The following is a 19,318-nucleotide window of genomic DNA, read 5'->3' as shown; positions in this document are numbered from 1 at the left end:
AAATGATTAGCTCATCAGCAAGCTCGGCAGGAGATTGTTAATTATCCTAATCATTTAAACCAGGTGTGTTGAGGTTGCATCAAAAACGTGTAGGAATCTGGATTTTGACATCTATAAATAGTCGCACTTTTTTGTCATTTTCAGCAGTAAAAAGTTGATCTATAAGTAATTTGATGACCAAATAACTTCACATGCAATTAAAACTTTTTAAACCACATTATTTGACTTGCTGTCAACTAAAAGTGACATTGCATGATTTAGGCGCCGATGACTAATAACGGCTCACCTGTTTTGTGTGACGTTCACAAGCTGCGCTGTGATTGGTTGTGTTTAGAGCCTTAAAATTGACATAAATTAAGTAGCAAGTTGTGTTTTTTTTAATTAGTAGTTGTACGTCAAAAAAAATTCTTCAAAGTAACTATTATATGTAATTACTCTTGTGGAAGTCAAGCTTGTGCGGCAAGATGCAAGAAAAAAAAAAAAAGATGGAGGAAGTTCCATCGGCCATTCCTCAATTTAAGCAAAGATTTACGTCTTTACAGTGTGATGTAAAATGTTGCAGACATCGGAGCCAAGGTAAGCTATACCATAATAAAAGTCAAAGAGTTGTGTCAAAGCGTTACCAAGAGGTTCAAAAGTCGCCAGTGCCTTGAATGAAACAACCAGTGTCGCGCACATGTGATGCATGTACATCAAGAGTAACGCAGTTTGTGTTAAATAAACTTTAACGCACAAAAGCCACATGACCGCGGATGTGACTGCAATGATTCACTTCGTGAAACGGAGTTCAACCGTCACAGATCTGCCAACTGTGATGATAATTTTCGCGATATGATCGAAGTTACACAGATTAACAACCTGCCACACGCTTCAAATTTTGCCCATGCGCTCAATTCAGTTGCTCACTCGAAAAGATTTATTTTCATATTTTGTTAAACATACTGAGAAATATTACTTTTTTTTGTTGGTGCAACGGTTTCCCACATATTTTGCTATTGTAATTATCTGTAAAATGTACCTCCTTATACCTATTCCATTCTACAGATGAACTTTGTTTGTTTCCTTTTATTTTAAACTATAAAGGTTATCACACTTATAGCTAGCTTCTAAAAGTAGCAGTTAAACTTTGAAAAACGCATGCTCCTTACAAATCAAAACCCTCACTGAAAATAACATCACGGTTGCTCAGGTAACTAAAAAAAAAAAAATTATGTTTACGGGGTGCCCCATTTGCACGAGCATCTGTGCATATGGTGCAGGCAGCTATGCTAGTTATTAGCTCTAATAAGTTTTCCTCTTTAATTCTCAGCCTGCAAATAGTTTATGTGGTGTAATAGTGACCTGAAAGTATTTGTGCAAATGTACGGCTTGTGGTGCAAAACTCATTTTTAGGTTTTTAAAAACCACCAGGCAATGAAATTATTTCATTTTATTGAAAATAAATGTCAAGTTCAGTGTGATAAATGTGCAATGAAGAAGAAGCCAGTCATTTCTAATTCAGTTTATTTCGTTGCATACAACCATAGAATAAAAATGAAAGCACACAATTCTAGTCCGTTCTATTATTTAGGAGCACTTTTCAAACTGCAAATATCGATAAAGTAAAAACAGTACATACTGAAATAAAATGGTAAAGCAAATAAAACTATTAGACAATACATAAAGAAAAATGTCAAAACTACTGTATTTATGTAATGAAACATGAATTAACAGTATTGGTGATGTATGGTTAATAAAACAGTATGCAGATTTTTTTTTTTTTTTTGGTATAAAATAGAATCTCAATTGTTTCTATAGGTACCATTTTACAAAATCCAATTCAAAAGAAAATAGTAATCACGTGTTGTTGATTCAGAAGTCCAATAGGCTCATAAATCAGATTACTTGTATCTCAAGGCACCACTGTATCCCACACTATTTATTTGTGAGTTGCATATTTTCAAAAACCGGGAGTGTAGTACTACAAGAAGGAGCTTAAGATTTAGAAAGATGACTTAATAGGAGTTTCGTAATGATTTTCCGGGCAATTTTTCTTCACTTTGAAGTTGCGATATTCGGACACCTCCACATCGTCCAGCTTGGCGCTGAGGGTCTTCACGCCGGTCATTTCCTCGTATATGGGCACCGAAGGGCGCGAGGCAGCTTGGCTGTGCGCTCGTTTCTGAAAACAAAAATCAGCGAGGTGCGTAAACAATACATTTCCTGTGCAAAAAAAAATCTGAGTTGTCGTCCTTGACATAGTAGGAGCGCATGGTAAAGAAACAACAGAGTTGTGAAACCGCTGCGGTTTGTCGAGGAAGAGGAACCGGCGACGCCCTCACACCATGCAGGTGTTAAAACCTCTATTTGTCGCACATTAGCATTGGGAAGTAACTAAATACATATAGACACTGACAATATTAAACACCTTATTCCTGGAATGAAAATAAGAAAATATTTAATTTTATACGTTGAGAATGTATACAGATAGCAGTACACTACCAAAGACTGTCATTTACAGTCTCCTTTGTAGTGTAAGTTTACCCTTCCGTCGCCAAATATGTGCAAGCAATTTATTCATTCAAATCATGTGACGCAGGTGGTGGCGATTACGATGACAGATTAAATTGACAAAATATTTTGTTCTGTTTGGCTTAGTTCGTTATTGAAATGCTTTTGTCATTTGGCGGTCCATGAGATTAACACAGTTTAAAAACAGTAACACTTTAACTATAATGGTAGTTAAATCGATGGCATGCCGTGTTATTTTGACAGCCCTCCACACAACATAATAAGACTCACATGATACACTAGAATCAACGCGAGAAGCACGATGAGGACCAAGACGGCCGAGGACAGCGCATACAGCAAAGTCGGGTAGTTGGAGCAGTCGCACGGACCTCCTGGGAAGAATACATGAGAGGCATTTAAATTGCACTAATCCCATGAAGTAATCGCACGCAAGTTGATTGCAACAACAACAAAAAAAGGTGGTTAGAGTACAAAGAGTTCAGTGGAATTGCAGAAGCCGCTGAGCCACTTCCTTCCTAGAGGCTCAACTACAGAAGATGAGAATCCAGCTGTTGCCCAATGATTAGCGTTAGGAAATGAGTGACATTTGAACAGATGAAAGATCAAAATCACCAAGGGGCGCAAAACCCGACTGACAGAACAAATGGAAGAGGTTGTTAATATGTCAGCGCTCGCCATCACCTACCTTCCACGGAAACAAGGACAGCGTGTCTCATATGTAGCGAGGCGCTAGTGTCCGGGCGGCCGCGCAGAAGGAGCTGGCAGCTATACAAGCCGCTGTCCTCTGGCCGCAGATGTCGCAGGGTGAGGTTGTACGTGAAGCCCCCGGGGCCCGGGGCCGACCACAGCTGGAATTGCGAGGAGGAAGCTGACGTGGAGGCGGGCCCTTCGTCAAGGTGCCGCTTGGTGTGGTAGAGCAACTCCACGGGAGCTTGACCCTTTCGCCGAGTCAGGCTCACGCCCTCCACCGGAAGGTCCTCGCCGTGAGGGGGGAGACAGGGGATGACGGTCGAGCCCCCCGCGCACACATCAATATGCCCTACATCCACTGAACCGTCAGGGAGGGGGGCACAAAAACACTCAGTGGGTCCTCAGGAGATCTTGCTGCTAATTGGTCCCTGCGCGTCCACGTGCAGTCGAAAACATTTTCTTTTCTGCTACGATTGATTTGAATATATATATATATATATATATATATATATATATATATATATATATATATATATATATATATCGTATTTTTTGGACTGTAAGACGCAACTTTTTTCTCATGATTTGAACCCTGCGGCTTATGTGGCTAATGTGCAGCTTTGTTTTGCTAGCCACCACAAGCCACTAAAACAAATGTATCTTGTCAATTTGTGGAACAACTATAAAATAGAGCTGAAAATATGTGAATCAATGGCTGTATTCAAAAAGTTTTTAAAATATTGTGTGTGTGTGATTGCTTTTCCCTGTTCACCAATAATTGATGACCGCCATCTCCATTTGTGTATTATTCTGAAAAATGTGTGGTACACAGTACTGTAAATTTATAAATTTGTTATCATTTTACAGGGAAATTCTTTTAAGCTCTGGCAATTGGATACCAATATATAGGTATAAAATGCACCATATAGTTTGTTTAAATCTGAATGTTTCTTATTTTTACCCAGATGTTTTTGTTTTTTGTATTTCTGGGAATTCGGTTGAGGGCATGCTGTTGTGGATTTGCAAAGCCCTTTGAAACTCTTATGATAAATTTGATTTGACTTGGCTAGTGAGTAAGCGACATTTTATATAGTTTTATGACTGAGATCATAGTGCTGATTTGATCATTGTTTTATCTGTGAGATGGTAAGAGAAACATTTTAGACTCATGTTAGCGTGGCAAGCAAAGATGTTTCAATTCATTACAGTCTGACATTCAGATTGTGTAGGTGTTTTATTTTTAGGTCAAAACGACACCTGTCTGTCACCTCGCGGTTTTATTTTTTTCTAGGCCATGTGTGGGCATTTTGAGCCAGCCTGGCGTGCAACTGTAAAAGACAAAGGCATCATTTGCAGTTGTATTTTAGTTCATTAGAAAATCATTGACGTTGTTGAACTTTTGTTAAAGCAGTTCACTTCAAATTGTGAAACAAAATTATGAAACAGAGAAAATATTTGTCAGGACAACTGTTAAGTGCATTAAAATACCTTTGTCCAATTTAAAAAAAAAAAACAAGATTTTGAAATATTTACTGGTATAGTGATTACGAGTATCTTTCTTCAATTACAGTAAGTAGACAGTATAAATATTTTCCAAAATAATTTTATGCAAACATATTTTTGATTGTTAAATCTTTTTTTTTTTTTCAATAAATATACTATGGCCTATACTGTAACTTTTAATCTTGTCCATCTGAGTGAGTTGAGTCAGTCATGTGATTGCTAAGTAGACATACAGAAGACCCTCAACATGCTGTAAAAAGTCCCGAGACTTGTTTTGAGTTTGATCATTGAATGGTTTTTAAAATGAGAGGTTTGCGGTTGCTTAAGAGAGGAAAGTCTTGTAAGCGCAAATGTCAGCTAAATGGCATTAACTTGATCAAAATTGAGGGTGTAGCTTTTCAAATAGAGGTTTGACTTATTTGCTGTATTGGTTTGTTATTTTTCCTTCTGCCTTGTACCGGGGGTGCACTCCACGTATAGAAATTTCTCTGAATATTCCTGTTCATCCAGACAGCGTCCTATGTTTTAGTTCTACAATCAAAATGATGGTCCAAAAAATACGGTATATTTCTAGATAAATTGTCTGTTCACTACTAGCATTTTTGCTAGTATCTGCTTCAAAAACATGTTCAGCACGTTCACCTTGTCGTGTTTCGACCAAAAGATAGTTGCCACAAATGCAAATGACCTTGGTTTTATCCATTGTTCCATTGGAGTGATTTTTTTGAAGCAAAATCCACCAGTGAGCAACCAAACTGGAGTCATTCGTGAACAGGCGTAGGCAATGCCGTGCATTGACCTAATAGCAACCCGTGCCATCTAAAAGCTGAAATTGACGAGCCAATGGCATACACAAGAGAGACATCACACCTTTGCGTGCCACTAGACTTCAAATACGCCATTCATTCAAAAACCATTGCACTGTTTTAATCATTCTTGAGTATCAGTCAAAGTTTTTCAATGTTAAATAAGCAACCATAAAATTGGGAGACTTGAAGTTTCTTTGTGAGTTATGTACTGTATGTCAAGCCCTCATTGGACAACATTTGGACACCCCTCGGGTAAACGGAGAAAATTCACTCACCGGGATGAACCAGGAGAAAGAAATCTGCGTCTCCCGGCACATGCAAATCTTCAGAAGACGGGCTGGCGATCACAAACTCGCAATAGTAGCGGTCTGTGTCGTTGATCCTCAGATCGGATAGGGTGACGGTCATGGAGTGGCTGCTGGGGTCGCCGCTGACCGCTAGGCGGCGTCTGTCGGCGGCGGCGTTTACGTGCGCTTCGGTGTCGGTGTATTTGAAGAGCACCTGACCCGGGTGCAGCCATGTGCGCTTCATGTAGAAGCCCAAAGGAGAGAGGTCACTGGGCTTAATACTGCAGGGAAGCTCCACTGAATCGCCTTCCTGCCTCTCCAGGAACTGGATGTCACAACACACTTGGACACAAAAGGGACAAGTAAAGAAGGCGACTGGAATTTTCACTTTTTTTTTTTCAAATTAACATCTGCCATGTTTTGGTGTTTCTGTCCCCTTTAAAAAAAAAAAGACTTTGCACAGATCTGATCGCCTGGCTCGGATCGGCTGATGTTTTGCAAAATTGGTATTTGCGTATGAGGCCATAATTTGTTGATCGACCAATGACATCGTGGTGTTGCAGATATAATAATCCAGTGCTCAATTTACCTCTAAAAACTGTTTGGGTTCCCGGGACTCACATACTGAAAAGTAATAGGTCCCAAAAGAAACATTTGCAGTCCTGACAAAGATTAATATTTTGATGTTAAAAAAAAAAAAAAAAAACAGGGGTGGGAATATTTGACTGTCTCACAATTCGATTTGATTCTGATTTTCAATTCATATGATTTGATTCGATTCAATTAAAACTGATATGATTGACTGCATCAATCTCTAGATGTGCGAAGAATCTTCATTCGTCTTCAGCCTGAGAGAAGAACAAAGGGAAGCAGTGGGGTTTTTTTTGTTTTGTTTTTTACTTTTTCTAAGTTTTGATTTGTAAGGAACATGCCTTTTTTTCCCCAAAAAATAACATGAGGATAACTGCATGTGGATGTGTGCCAGTTTGTTCGTCTCGGGAGCATATTGGAGCATTAACATCTCATTTAGTACAGTATAGTCAGGGTTAACATTCGTTTACGTGTATGTGAGAAATATGTATCAATTAAATCCATATGAATCATAGTAAATGAAAATCCCAGACATTTTTTCATTAGAGTAAATGAGAATCCCAATTCTTATGTGAATTAATTTTTTGGCACACCCTTACCTTTCCCTTGTTGATCACAAAGTAGAGGTTGATTTATTTTTATTTTTTTATTTTGCTTTTGTTTTATTCTTTTTTTTAAAGAAAAATGCATGGATTTTTGGTCAGGTCCAACTTTTGGAGCAAAAGTACCAATGAAAATTCCAAGGTTAACCTACAATAAATATTTTGGTAAAAATTAAAATCCATATACTGATAGTAGGTAGTAGATGTTACATTTTTTTAAACTGGTCTGACTTAAAGGGAAGAACAATAAGTAAGAAAAATTGTGATGCAAATATGCAATAGAATAGAAAAGGTTAAGGTTATAAATTAAAATCCACGATAGGGGGACACTATTCAATGTTTTTCATTCAATGTTTATTGGCATTTTCATTTTAAGGTTTGATTAATATTTCCCCATTACATTTCAATGGCTGTCAATTATATGTAAATTTTGGTTATTCATGAGCCACGCCAGGCCCAATCCCCCATGAAACACAGAGGTAAACATTAACAAAGAAAAAATATATGTAATTATTGCCTTTTATAGGCATATCTGCCACTGACTGGCTGTCAGAAATGATCACTCAACAATTTTGACAAACGTGCCCACATTTGGAAGTGCCAACCAGAGAGTAAAAAATTGAACCTTTTTTCCTCTAGTTTACTCAAGAAGTAAATGGCACCTCAACATGATCTACTTGTAACTTGCAAAAGAACTCACTGGCTTGCTTGAAGAAGGAGGGGCAGGTCCTCTATTCATGGAAAAAAAGAAAAAGCTTGACGCAATCATAGTCATTATGGTTCTTGAAGTAGAATTCACATGTTCAAATGATTGTGGAAAGTAAGGCCACATTTTTTAATCTGGCATTATTCAATCACTTGCAGAACAGTGCAGAATGCCAAAATTGCAATATACATTAAATGAAGGAAAAAAAATGATCAGGAACTAAATGTTCACAGACAAGTTGGGCACTTTAACAAAGAACGACATTTGGAGTTTCATTCTTCTGCAACATTTTCAAGATGATCGAGTGATTCTTAGAAGTCCTTTGCGGAGTTTGGCCCTCGTGTTATTGTTCTTCAATATTTCTTTGACATCTTTCTTTTCCTCTGTCCCTTCTCAAACTCTATTTCCAATTTTGCCTCTACCACCTCTGAAACTAATAAGTAATGTACAAGAAATAATTCTAAAGTAAATGGTGGTCTGTTTTTCTTGCTGTTATTTCTTCTCTTTCTCTCATCTCTCAACCTGCCAGATTATGGTTTTGCTCATAATCTTTTCTTGTGGTTGCTTTTTGATGTTTTATTTTTCTTTGTCTGTCCCAATATTGGAAATTTGTTTTTAGTTGTTGCCCTCTGTCCCCTCCAAAACCACAAAAACAAGAACATACTTCAACACAAAGTGCAACTTACCAAGTACACCGTGAATCACCAGCAGAATCCAAAGGTGACAGATGGAGGTCATTTTGATTTAAGTGCCCAACCGCTGAGTAAAATTGTCAAGAGGAGTCAGAGGTGAGTCATGACAATACACCCAAAAGAAACCTAAAAATGAGTTCAAGAACGACCCAAACCAGGACTCTGAGAAGCTCCGCCTTCTAACCTCAAGAGGAACAAAAGAGGAAGATCCCTTTAGCTCACAACTTTTTTTTCATGTCAGCTTCCACACAGAGGTTAAAAAAAAAAGAAGAAAAAAAGCTTATTGTTGTGTATCTTGAAAATATGCTGTTTACTAGCGCTCCTCAAATTGGGGTCCTCAGACCCTCAGGGCTCCGTGGCCTGACTGCAGGAGGTTTGTGAAATAATGTGGGTTGTTATTTGTGTTTTCATTTCATTTCAAATTAAATCTGTTAAAGTATTGATGACCCCTCAATAAATCAATCAAATCAGCCAGTTTAAATGTTTTAATAATTTTTACATCAGTTAAAATTCGTTTTGTGTCTTAAATTGCTGCCTAACAAGGCGATGAAACCACCATAGCTAAAGCAGCATTTTATTTCATGCATAAATTTTCTAAACTTCAGTATGTCTGAAAAGTAACAAGTATACTTGTCAAATTGATTCTGTTATAACAGATGTTGTAACACAATCACACAACGAGGAAAGTCTGATGGAACAGAAAAAGGAGTGATGCAGGGAACTATCGGCCGAAGGTGTGATTGATTCACTTCCACGTCTGTTCACAGAGAGGCGCTGTAGTCACACGCATTGAAATGCCACTCGGGCAGATAATTGACGTTCGGAAACCTTCGGTTTAAGCAAGAATGCACACACACACACATGTTTTTGTTTAATTCGCACAGAATGTTCAGCGAATGTACTGTACAGTGGCATCACGTTTAGAAACGTTTGTTCCATCCCCAAAACAGCAACATTTGCCACATCCAACATGGCGGCAACGTTGACGTTCGATTAGGATACACCGTTTATCTTTAAAATATTTATGATGAAACCAAAAGACACTTTATAACTTCCAATAAACATAACGTTTAAAAAAAGTCTCACAAAATATCAACATATTCCGCGTTTAATGCGTTTTTAGTGTATGAGGGATCGTCTTGTCATCCGACACGCGAGGCGGCGAAAAGCAGCAGCAGCTGTAGCGGCGAAAGCAAGCGAAGAAGAAAAAAGAAGACGAAGAAGAAATAGAAACTTTAGGCGCTTGTTCAGCGGGCTTTTGATTGTGACGGTTGCTCTGTTTTTCTTCCGTTTCTACTCCTAGTAAACGACAGCGATGACCGAAAACACGGTTCCCGTCCATTCTGTGGACGTGGTACTAACCTTTTACAAAACAGAATTTCTAACTGGCGAAGAAGCAAAACATCTCACCAAGAGCGACCTTGCTCCGTCTCCCAAGGTAATTAATAGTCCGCTCTGCCAAACGTAACAGTTCAAAGGACCGCCTCAGAATTGAAATGAATAACGGCTTGTAATCAAAAACTACCGGGCGACATTTGGGGCTTTCAAATGTTAATTAGTGACTTTTTAACGAAACAAATACAGAAGAACGTCTCGAGTCGAAAATGGATTTTGTAAAGACAAGAATTCTGTGCCGTACTGTTTTTCAAACACGGTGGGCGTTTTGTTTTTGTGTAGCTCAGAGGTATCAAACTCATTTTTTATGTGTTGATATTGTACAGAACACATATCAAGAACAAAAAATACTTTAAAAATAAATGACAATCAAACACCAATATCCTGAGGAAGGAAAATGCCCCAATCAAATATTTGGCATATGTGATTGTACAACTTCTTTTCAAGAAGTACGTTGAAGTGCAAAGAAAATTAATCAGAATAAAATGGTGCTGTACTGTCTCATTTTGAACATTTGGGGGCACCCACGTAATGACATAATGACAGATGTTGAAAACCCATGATGCTGCGTCAAATATGGAAGCACTGTGTGCTAACCTGTAAATAAAGTGGGTTTAAAAAAAAAACACGGACGAAGCTGAATGTCGGGTAATTTTAAAATGGTAACCCCCGCCCATTGTGAATCCTCGAGAGATAATTGAAGGATTTTACCTACGTTGAGTAGCAGCAAGACAACACAAGATGCCAATGGTAACGGGAATGCTAGTTAGTGTTCTATTTTTATTTTTTGTGAAGCGATCAGCAAGTTAATCAAATCTAAAAATCAAATTTAGTGACATACGTTTCATGTATTTTTCATTTGTTTCTCTCCAGCCGGAAGCAGTTCAATTACTCTACATGAAAGTGTTGCATCACCTCTTTCGTTTCAGACCTGAATGTCAGTCCATGGTAAGTAATGTTTAACAGGTACATGTCAACTTATATATTTATTACATTTAACACAGGAACTATTCTCAGATTTCTGCAAAAGTATTTGTTTATGTTCAGTTTCATAGTTTAGATGAAAACTAATTGAAATATTTCTTGTTTAAAATTGAGCTGCAACCCTAAATCAACCTCAAATAACCATGGTGTTGAGATTTTACTGAAATATCAAGAAGCAAATCTGCCAGCTATTCTGCAAAATTGTTCCAGTTTTATGTTCCTTTTCCAACAGGTTCCACTTGAGGCAAACATTCAGCATCCTGAATGTTATGAGGCGGCAACTGCTATCCTCAGTGTCTACACTCGCATGTATGCATTTGCACATTTGCTTTGTAGTCCATCTTTGTAAAGGAAGCATTAGTGATACAGCTTTTCTACTTTTTTAGGCGGCAGTTTCTGCCATTGTGTTTTGTGTATGACTTCTCACTGAGTGACCTTTTTGCCCCAAGTAAGTGCATTTTAAATATATAAATAAAGAGATGTTTTACATTTTTTTTTCATTTAGTGATCAATGCAATCCCCAGAAAATCAATTTTCCTCATTGTTTTTAGAGAAACAGAGAACACTTACTATTTTGAGCGCCATCATGAACTTTCTCCAATTCAGAAAGCAGAGGATTAATGCCATGTCAGCAAAGGAAGCCAAGTTTGTACGTGATATTTCTCTAGCCATCCATTCTCGTTCATTTTTATGATTTGACGCCTGCTTCACTTGGCATTAATTTGCCTATATTGATCGTTTAAAGCTTGTTGCTTGAGGAAGTAATGAATGTTTTGGCTCAGTCCGTGTTCACAATGACTGACTGTTACCATGTATATTGTCAGAGAGCAACCTTGGACATGCATCAGACTTATACCAGAGGCATCCAGGAAGCAGAAGAAAAAATTGAGATACTGACGTAAGTCTTGAAGGAAATATGCTTGTGCACATTACAGGAGAGATTTTTTTTTTAAACCCTTGTGGCATTACTGTATGTTACAAATGATGGCAAGTCCTTTAATTTTTAATGACATAAAAGAATCAATAGAAAAAAAAACACTAGGGAGCTGAAATTTCCAGCAGATGATTATAACATGTCAAATTTCAAAATGCAACAATTCTGACTTTTCTATTCGATTGCAGCTGGATGTGCAAGGTTTTGTGTACAAAAATAATCATTGTCCAAAATTTGGACCATATAAAACTATTATAATTACACTTTTTGAGATGCCTTTTAATAGGATTTATGACATTGATTTTCCTGCGATTTTTGCAATATTCCGTAATGCTGTGGACAAACTGTTCAAGATTCAAGAGGTTCATTGTCATATGTATAGTACTCATATGCCACACAATTAATATCTTATTCTGTTCACTTCCCCAAGTAGCACACTACATTCCATCTTGGAGCAATTAATAAATAGCAAATAAGAATAGCAACAAAACAACAACAGGAGCAAGCAATGGTGTTTGGAACACCTGCTGCCCTTCTTCATGATGCGTGACCACCATGCTTCATTGTAGGTCTGGTGTTGTAGCATTTTCCTGTTATATATTGGTTAGATCAGTTAAAAATATAAAAGGTGAGATCCCTAAAAAAAACGTCCCAGTGAGAATCTTTCCAGATTTGACAGTGCGTTTTCCGAATCCAATTTGTAGCTGTCTTATCTGAAGAGGTTTTTACTTTATGAACTGGTCCAGGACCATCCCACCCGAGCAGCAAGCCGAGGCTGCCAAGCTGGACGCTGCCCTCGCTGAATTGCAGGCCACCACCATGAGTTTATACAACGAAGTGGTAAGTGGTGACCCAACTGCATTCGTAATCATGTTCATCGTACTGACAGTTCTGGTCAAATGAGCCTGGTGATCTACTTTCAGGATGTCAAAAACCATGCGACTACAGAGTTGAAATCAAGAATTGCAGAAAAAACGCAGAAACTGGTATGAGGGAGGGGGGAGAAAAAGCCTGTACTAAACTCAAAATCTTTGTCAGATTTTTAGTAATTATTTGTTTTAGGCCCAGTTGAAGATGAATGTAAACGACTTGAAGGAAGACATTACCAAACTCAGGTCTCGAATTGTTGAGTCACCGGAGGAGCTGCAGATCCAAATGGAGAAGATGAGGGAAAATGTCAAGGACATAAAATGTTCAATTGTAAGTGAAATTATTTAGTGGCAAATATCTAATTATGTTCATCCATTTTTTTCGATTTGATTTATTATGGTGTTATCTTATGTTAGGAACAAACCGAAGAGCATGTCGTGGAGCTACAAAACAAGATCCAGATCATGACCCACGCTGATATGGAGACTCAGCAAATGTACAGTTTGCTGCAAGAACTGGAAATCAACATGAACGACACCAAGCAGCAGCTGGAGGAGGTAGAACCACGCAAAAACCTCAAGAAGTTGCTTGCACACTAGCCTTGTGGGGATAAACGTCTCTAGAAAATGGACGGATTTTTAAAACTCTTTTTGGGCATAACCATGGATTCACATCGTTTCAGTTCTGTTTTGTAGTTCCATGAATTGACACCTCGAACAGATACACACATTTGCTTTTCCGGTGTCTTCTGGTGGCTAGCGGAAAAAAAAAATGCAGATAAGCCTTACTGGACTATAAGCCGCAGGGCTCAAATCATGAGAAAAAAGTTGCCGCTTGTCGTCTGAAAACTTACAGAACTAATGTTCTTGATCACAATTTGTAGATAAAGCCTCGCTTGCTGAAGGTATCAAGGTGTTACGATATAAGGAGAAAGACCAAAAAGCTTTGAAAATGTCAGGGAGGCAATCCTTGTTTCAAAGTCTTTTCTGTGCACTTGACGCAGCATCAACAGCTCATTTCTCGGTGTGAGAAAAAGCAGAAGGAGCTGAAGAACCTGTGCAAAGAGGAGGAGCAGCTCAAGCGAGCGCTCAACAAGAAGCTGGACAGGGAGGCCAAACAAACCATCCGCAGGCAAAAGGAGAAGGAGCAGAAGGAGCAACATGTCAAAAGTGTCTTGGGGTATGCTTTCAAGGACGACAGCGGCAATTACTCATGGTAGAATATTACCTATTCGATTCGAAAAATCATCATTGCATTGTTTTTGTTTTTTTATTAACCATATATCCAGAGAATGTAACCAAACACATCAGAAACGTGAGGAAAAGGCAAGCGAAATCCTAAAGATTTCCAGAGAGTCACAGCACCTGAGAGGTGAGATACAAAGCCTGACGGATGTCTGCAACAGAGAGATCAAGAAAGCGCAGGTACGATCACAAATGAACACTTTGGCATTTTAGGGAAGTCCGCGTCGCTCTCGGTCAGTCGTTCTTTTCTGTCTCCAGGCTATGTATGACACCATTTCAACCGCCATGGATGAGATGGACAGGAGAATTGGAATTAAACTTTCAAATATAAAGGAAGACAGCCTCAAGATGGTGGACACTTTATAATCGTGTCCCACTAGACTCCACCAGGTTAAAAGCACACATCGTAATAGTATGAAAAAGTGTTCGTGTTCTAAGTTCTATAATAAATGATAAAACATCTTTTAATGATGTGTCTTGGTTTTTTTTTTTTGTGCGCAGCGGGAAAGCAAAGGTTGAAAGAAACACAAAGCACCATTGCTACGATTCAAGCAAGCATGTGATGAGCACTTTTGTGACCAATACAAACTTGGAATCATGCTTGCAATCAAATAAATGATCCTCTGGTCCAAACATTTTCTATTTGACAGCACTGTGATGTCTCCCCACTAAATCAGTTGACCATATGCACCCCTGACACATTACAACATTTCTGTGACATTCATACCATCACCCTCTGACATTACTGAACCTCCAAATATTGTCTGCATATTCCTTCCATATACCTTAAATCCCCTATTTTTCCCACAGTATACATTTTCACAGTCCACCCAGAAGTTCCCAAATTGACCTCCTCCCACGTCTCAAATTCAAAATGTCCATATAAAATATGGACTTCCCAATGCCCGGTCAGGTTCTCAATATAAATACGAGCCCGTAGTTCAAAGGTTTCCGTATTTACCGGCGTTATACCACCGATGAGCTGTTAACTAGCTGATGACATCAGCAACTGCAGCAGGTGTTCTGTGGCTGTGCCGCTTGATGGCTCCTGGCTCCCCATGAACAGAACCTTCTCAAAGGCACCCTCCGGAACCTCGCACAGCACCCTGAAGAAAATGCAGATTTGACTAACCCTGAATAAAGTTCAGCTTATGGCTAAAATATCGCCATGGCTGAAGAACAGAACACAGCAGGTTTTTTTGGGGACTTGAAGCTTCAACTGATGAGGTGCATCAAATATTTAACAGAATTTTGTTTTTGTCATGTATAAGCTACACCACCGCAAGTTGTGATGAATATTTATGCAAAAGATGGAAAATTGACGTTTTCAAAAGTGCCTGTTTACAGCAACAACACATTCCTGCATATGAATTTAGAAATAAGAGCAGCACAAACATGTTTTCAACATAACACAGCACACTCTGATTATAAGAATACTGCACCAACACAACAGTAACATATCTGGTTGTGTTTACTAGAGGCGAGTAAAATAGCTTTTGAAACTCAAAATGAATACTTTGAGAGCATCAACTTCCGTCTCCCTTTGTTTACTGTGAGATCGCCCCCTGGTGGGTTTAAAGCGCAAGAAAAAAAAGTAGCATCTAACAGTTCTAAATTTACAGATTATATATGACAATGTTTTAAACAGTTTGGAATTGCTATTCATTTTTGGGTCACAACTGGCTTTTGAAAAGAGGTGTGAAGACTTTTATATATTACCAGTCATAAATGTCCTCCGTTTTGGGGTCCGGCTTCACTTGCACCCACTGACCAATGGACCACATCCGCACCGCTTTGAAATCAGAGATGTCGCCATCCGTGTGCAAGTTGGGAATATCCTCGTGGCACAGGTAATAGCTAAGCACAAAAACAAAGGGGAATAAAAAGCTTGTTATATTAATGTTTTGTAGTGACAGTCCTGCAGGAATCAAATTCAAAATTTGCAAAAAACTAAGTTCAGTTGAATTTCCCAGGTTGAAGACGATCAACAAATCATTGTTACTGTTTTTATTTCCATTTTACACAACACACCAACTTCAATATGTATACAGTATATGTGTATATGGAATGTAGATGTGTACATAATATGTACGCATGTGTGTATATAGTTTGTATGTATATATTTATATATGTGTGCATCATAACAGATCCAGATGCTCCTCATCACACAAATTTTCAACTTACAACCATTCTGAGATACAAACAAAAAGTTTTGCCCGCGAGTCGGATTTTGTATTTTCTGTGATTTTCATCATAAACATATGTAACTAATGTAACCCGTTGGTAAGTCGGGGAGCGTCTTTTACACATATAAAAGAGAGCAAGACTACCTACTATGTGTCAGACGTGCTCTCTCCATCTTTTGCTTCATTTAGTCTCTTCACGTTCCAGCGCATGCGCTTGAACAGGCCGGTGTTGACTCTGGCCAGATACGGTGTGGGCACGCAGTAGCGGAACACGGCTACGCTCAGCCTCGGTTGGTCCAGCACTATGCGGCCGAGGCCAAAGTGAGACAGGCTGGGGGTGAGAGGGAAGTAGCAATGACTCATTCCTTCTGATTGATCATATTTGTGGGTACATAACTGAGCATGTGCCCACCTGTCGGGTTTGGACTCATCCAAAGTGAGAAAATTGTTCTTGGCTAAGGTTAGCACCACATCTTCCAATGTGTTACCCATCTGCTGGGAGTACTCCATCAGCTGTGCAACCTACATACATGCACAAAATACGCATTTTTAGCATTACCTTTGTAAACTTGCATTTCATACTGTCCATTGTGATGTGATTAATCCTGTATTTCCCGCACTAAGTCCGACTATTAGGCACACCTTCAATGAATGGACGGTTTTATAACATTTTTTATGACATTTTACAAACACACACACACACACACAAACAAACAAACGAACAAATAAATTATATATACAGTATATATATAGTATATATATATATATATATATATATATATATATATATATATATATATATATATATATATATATATATATATATATATATATATATATATACACACACACACACACACACAGAAAAAAAAAATCAAGTCTTTGGCTACAAGTCTAATAATTACCAAAGTAATGAATTAATTACTTTATCTGCAAGAGTATTTAATTACTCTAAGTTCTTACATGCTAAAGTAATCACTTACATGCTGAAGTAATCAATAAATTTTGGTAATAAAAGTGTATGTAAGATAATTGACTACTTCAGGTACTAAGTAAAAGTAACTTAGGCAATTGATTGCTTAAGGTATTTAAAATAATCCATTTTAGGTAAAAATATACTAAAGTACATTACTTTAGGTACTAAAGTAATTGACATTATGTAGTAATCTACGTAAGGTAATTGAGGTATTTATGTACTAACATAATTGGTTACCTTAGCCACTGAAGTACAAATTGTTATTATCAATATTACTTTCATGCATAAATTAATTAACTTAAGACTTAATTATATATTTGAGTATTTAATTGACATAGTAGCCACTGTTGAAGATATAAATAAGTACATGGGGTTGAGTGACTGGACTTAAAAAATGTAAGAGTAAGTCTTTGGTATGGATCAATAGTACACGCCTTTGAATGAAGTACAAATATGGAGAATTGTACCACGTTGGGAGGTAGATGCTTGGTTCTGGCTGCAGATTCCAGGAAGTTAAAGTATGGCTGGCAGGCGAAGAGGAAACTTCTCATCATGGCAAGCTCAAGTCCTGATTGCTGGAACTGGAGTTGGAAATAGAAGTGGGCTTCAAAGTTCAGAAGCCCACGCTGACCTACTGACCTTATCCTGCACCTGCGTCGACTGCGTCGTAGTCTCTTTGGCGGGTTCTTTTGCTGCCATTCTCAGGATCTTTCTTAAGTGGACAAAGAAATAATAAAGAGAATTCTTTCAAGCGTGGAATTATATTGTATTACTTCATGTAGGGATTTTTCACTAACCTGCCCTTATTATCACCCAACTGTTTAACTTTCAACGTTGCGTTGAATGAAATAAAATGCTTTCCTGCAGCAAAATCAAAGCTTTCTTTCAACATTTAGTTCTTGGATCAAAGCCTTTGGTCAACTACAAGTCCCATGATGCATAGCAAGAACTTTGCATTGTCAGGCTAAGACACTCAAAGAAGTCATTGAAGGTTTGCAAAAGTCATGTGATTTTTTTCTTTGGTGATTTTGAGGTGTAAACACAAAAAATTTTAATGCAGCCTTTTCGCGAGACGCAGTTGAAAAGATTAATGCAAAAATCGTGTTTGCAATATGTTCAAAACAGTATTTCCCATTTTTAATGGCAGTAATTGTGCCTGACATGGGCTAAATATGACACCTATAGGGCGTACCTCTCGACCTCCCGTTTGCAAGCATTTAGAAGGGACAGCAGGATGGCATGTTTTGATAATCTATGAAAAATAATAGCCTCTTAGTTTTTTTTGTTTTTTTTTGTAAGCCCAAGTAAAATTTCCCCCAGGGTTTAAAGTGTGTCTCATTCAACAAGCTTATCTAATTGCTAACAGCATGGGAGAACAAGACTCATAATAATGTATTTTTTAAACTAAAAATGTAATGGTTAACCAATCTCAATTTAACCATGCGAGCTGTCACTATCCAATTTATTTTAAAATGCACTCTTTTCTTAAGTGTCTTTTTAGAACAAATAATAATAATAAAAAGGTGAGACAATTTCTAGCTAATCACTAACAGCACTGGTGAATGACACCAAGCTAGCTGGAAGTACTCTTTAAGTGTCTTTTTAAAGAAAAAAAGAGGCAAACCTATTTCAAGAGTGTCTTTATAAAGCAAAAAAATAAAGGTAATTTTATTTCAAGTTAAAAACTCCTTCACAGTGTGTCTCACGCATCATCACATCAGCATGGCTAATTGGTAATAGCGTGGGCGAACACCAAGTTAGCTGTAAGTACTCCTTCTTAAAACGGTCTTTTTAAAAGAAAAAAAAAGTAAACCTTTAAGTTGCGTCTCATGAACGTGGCTAACCGTTAGTAACGCGGGTGAACAACACTATGCTAACTGGAATGATGCAAATGTATTTAATAATGTATATTACAGTAAATTCTTATTTACATACCGGTAGATTTTCTCTGATAATCTCAACTGATTTCCGTCAGTGGAAATGAAGCCCTGGAGTGGTGTACTGATAGAGAGTAAGCACTTGAATGTTTAATATTTCCTTTGCCAGATATAATCAAAGACATATATGACATCACGTTCAATGCATCTCAACAAGTGAGTCTCAAAACGCCCTCTAGTGGTAAATAGGGAAAAAACACCTTAATTGACTGAGGTGTTAACTATCGGAACTAAAACGGTAATTTTATGGGGGGTTTTTTCCGAGAGTGTATGTATGTGATGTCCTATTCAGTGGGCAGCAAGTACAACTTTTTTTTCCCCCCAAAGGTGTTGAATTGGACATTCAATCAAGCAATTATTTAAAAAAAAAAATTACAGCTGAAAATAGGTAAACAAAGTCT

At 37.9% G+C, this 19,318-nt stretch overlaps 3 protein-coding genes across 7 annotated transcripts; 1 reads left to right on the top strand and 2 right to left on the bottom strand.

Annotated features, from left to right (window-relative positions):
* Positions 1 to 1,486: 1,486 nt before the first annotated feature.
* LOC148421371 (uncharacterized) lies at positions 1,487 to 8,560 on the bottom strand. Its single transcript, XM_088419645.1, has 5 exons — positions 8,386 to 8,560; positions 5,789 to 6,142; positions 3,197 to 3,559; positions 2,782 to 2,882; positions 1,487 to 2,161 (listed from the first exon to the last, which is right to left on the bottom strand). The coding sequence occupies exons 1-5, from the start codon at positions 8,435 to 8,437 to the stop codon at positions 1,982 to 1,984; spliced, it is 1,050 nt and encodes a 349-aa protein (XP_088275771.1). The 5' UTR covers positions 8,438 to 8,560; the 3' UTR covers positions 1,487 to 1,981.
* Positions 8,561 to 8,996: 436 nt separating this feature from the next.
* c7h19orf67 (chromosome 7 C19orf67 homolog) lies at positions 8,997 to 19,058 on the bottom strand. Of its 5 annotated transcripts, XM_088419647.1 has the most exons (9): positions 18,173 to 18,217; positions 17,778 to 17,841; positions 17,620 to 17,692; positions 17,448 to 17,561; positions 16,417 to 16,526; positions 16,153 to 16,335; positions 15,538 to 15,675; positions 14,780 to 14,924; positions 8,997 to 12,847 (listed from the first exon to the last, which is right to left on the bottom strand). In XM_088419647.1, the coding sequence occupies exons 1-8, from the start codon at positions 18,195 to 18,197 to the stop codon at positions 14,804 to 14,806; spliced, it is 828 nt and encodes a 275-aa protein (XP_088275773.1). In that variant the 5' UTR covers positions 18,198 to 18,217; the 3' UTR covers positions 8,997 to 12,847; positions 14,780 to 14,803. The 5 variants fall into 5 exon arrangements, with proteins under 5 accessions (XP_088275773.1, XP_088275772.1, XP_088275774.1 ...); XM_088419646.1 differs by lacking the exon at positions 8,997 to 12,847 and having other exon boundaries at positions 14,360 to 14,924; XM_088419648.1 differs by lacking the exon at positions 8,997 to 12,847 and having other exon boundaries at positions 14,360 to 14,924; positions 17,632 to 17,692.
* On the top strand, positions 9,626 to 14,268 carry nuf2 (UF2 component of NDC80 kinetochore complex). Its single transcript, XM_088419644.1, has 13 exons — positions 9,626 to 9,829; positions 10,660 to 10,734; positions 11,003 to 11,079; positions 11,157 to 11,218; positions 11,322 to 11,419; positions 11,595 to 11,668; positions 12,451 to 12,544; positions 12,628 to 12,690; positions 12,767 to 12,904; positions 12,991 to 13,131; positions 13,578 to 13,753; positions 13,863 to 13,998; positions 14,077 to 14,268. The coding sequence occupies exons 1-13, from the start codon at positions 9,707 to 9,709 to the stop codon at positions 14,182 to 14,184; spliced, it is 1,365 nt and encodes a 454-aa protein (XP_088275770.1). The 5' UTR covers positions 9,626 to 9,706; the 3' UTR covers positions 14,185 to 14,268.
* Positions 19,059 to 19,318: the final 260 nt, after the last annotated feature.

This window comes from Hippichthys cyanospilos, chromosome 7 (assembly GCF_059441005.1).
Source record: "Hippichthys cyanospilos isolate Australia breed blue-spotted pipefish chromosome 7, RoL_Hcya_1.0, whole genome shotgun sequence".
In the NCBI taxonomy this organism is placed as follows: Eukaryota; Metazoa; Chordata; class Actinopteri; order Syngnathiformes; family Syngnathidae; genus Hippichthys; species Hippichthys cyanospilos.
The sequence above is the reverse complement of the archived record's forward strand: the minus strand, read 5'-3'. Positions and strand labels throughout refer to the sequence as shown.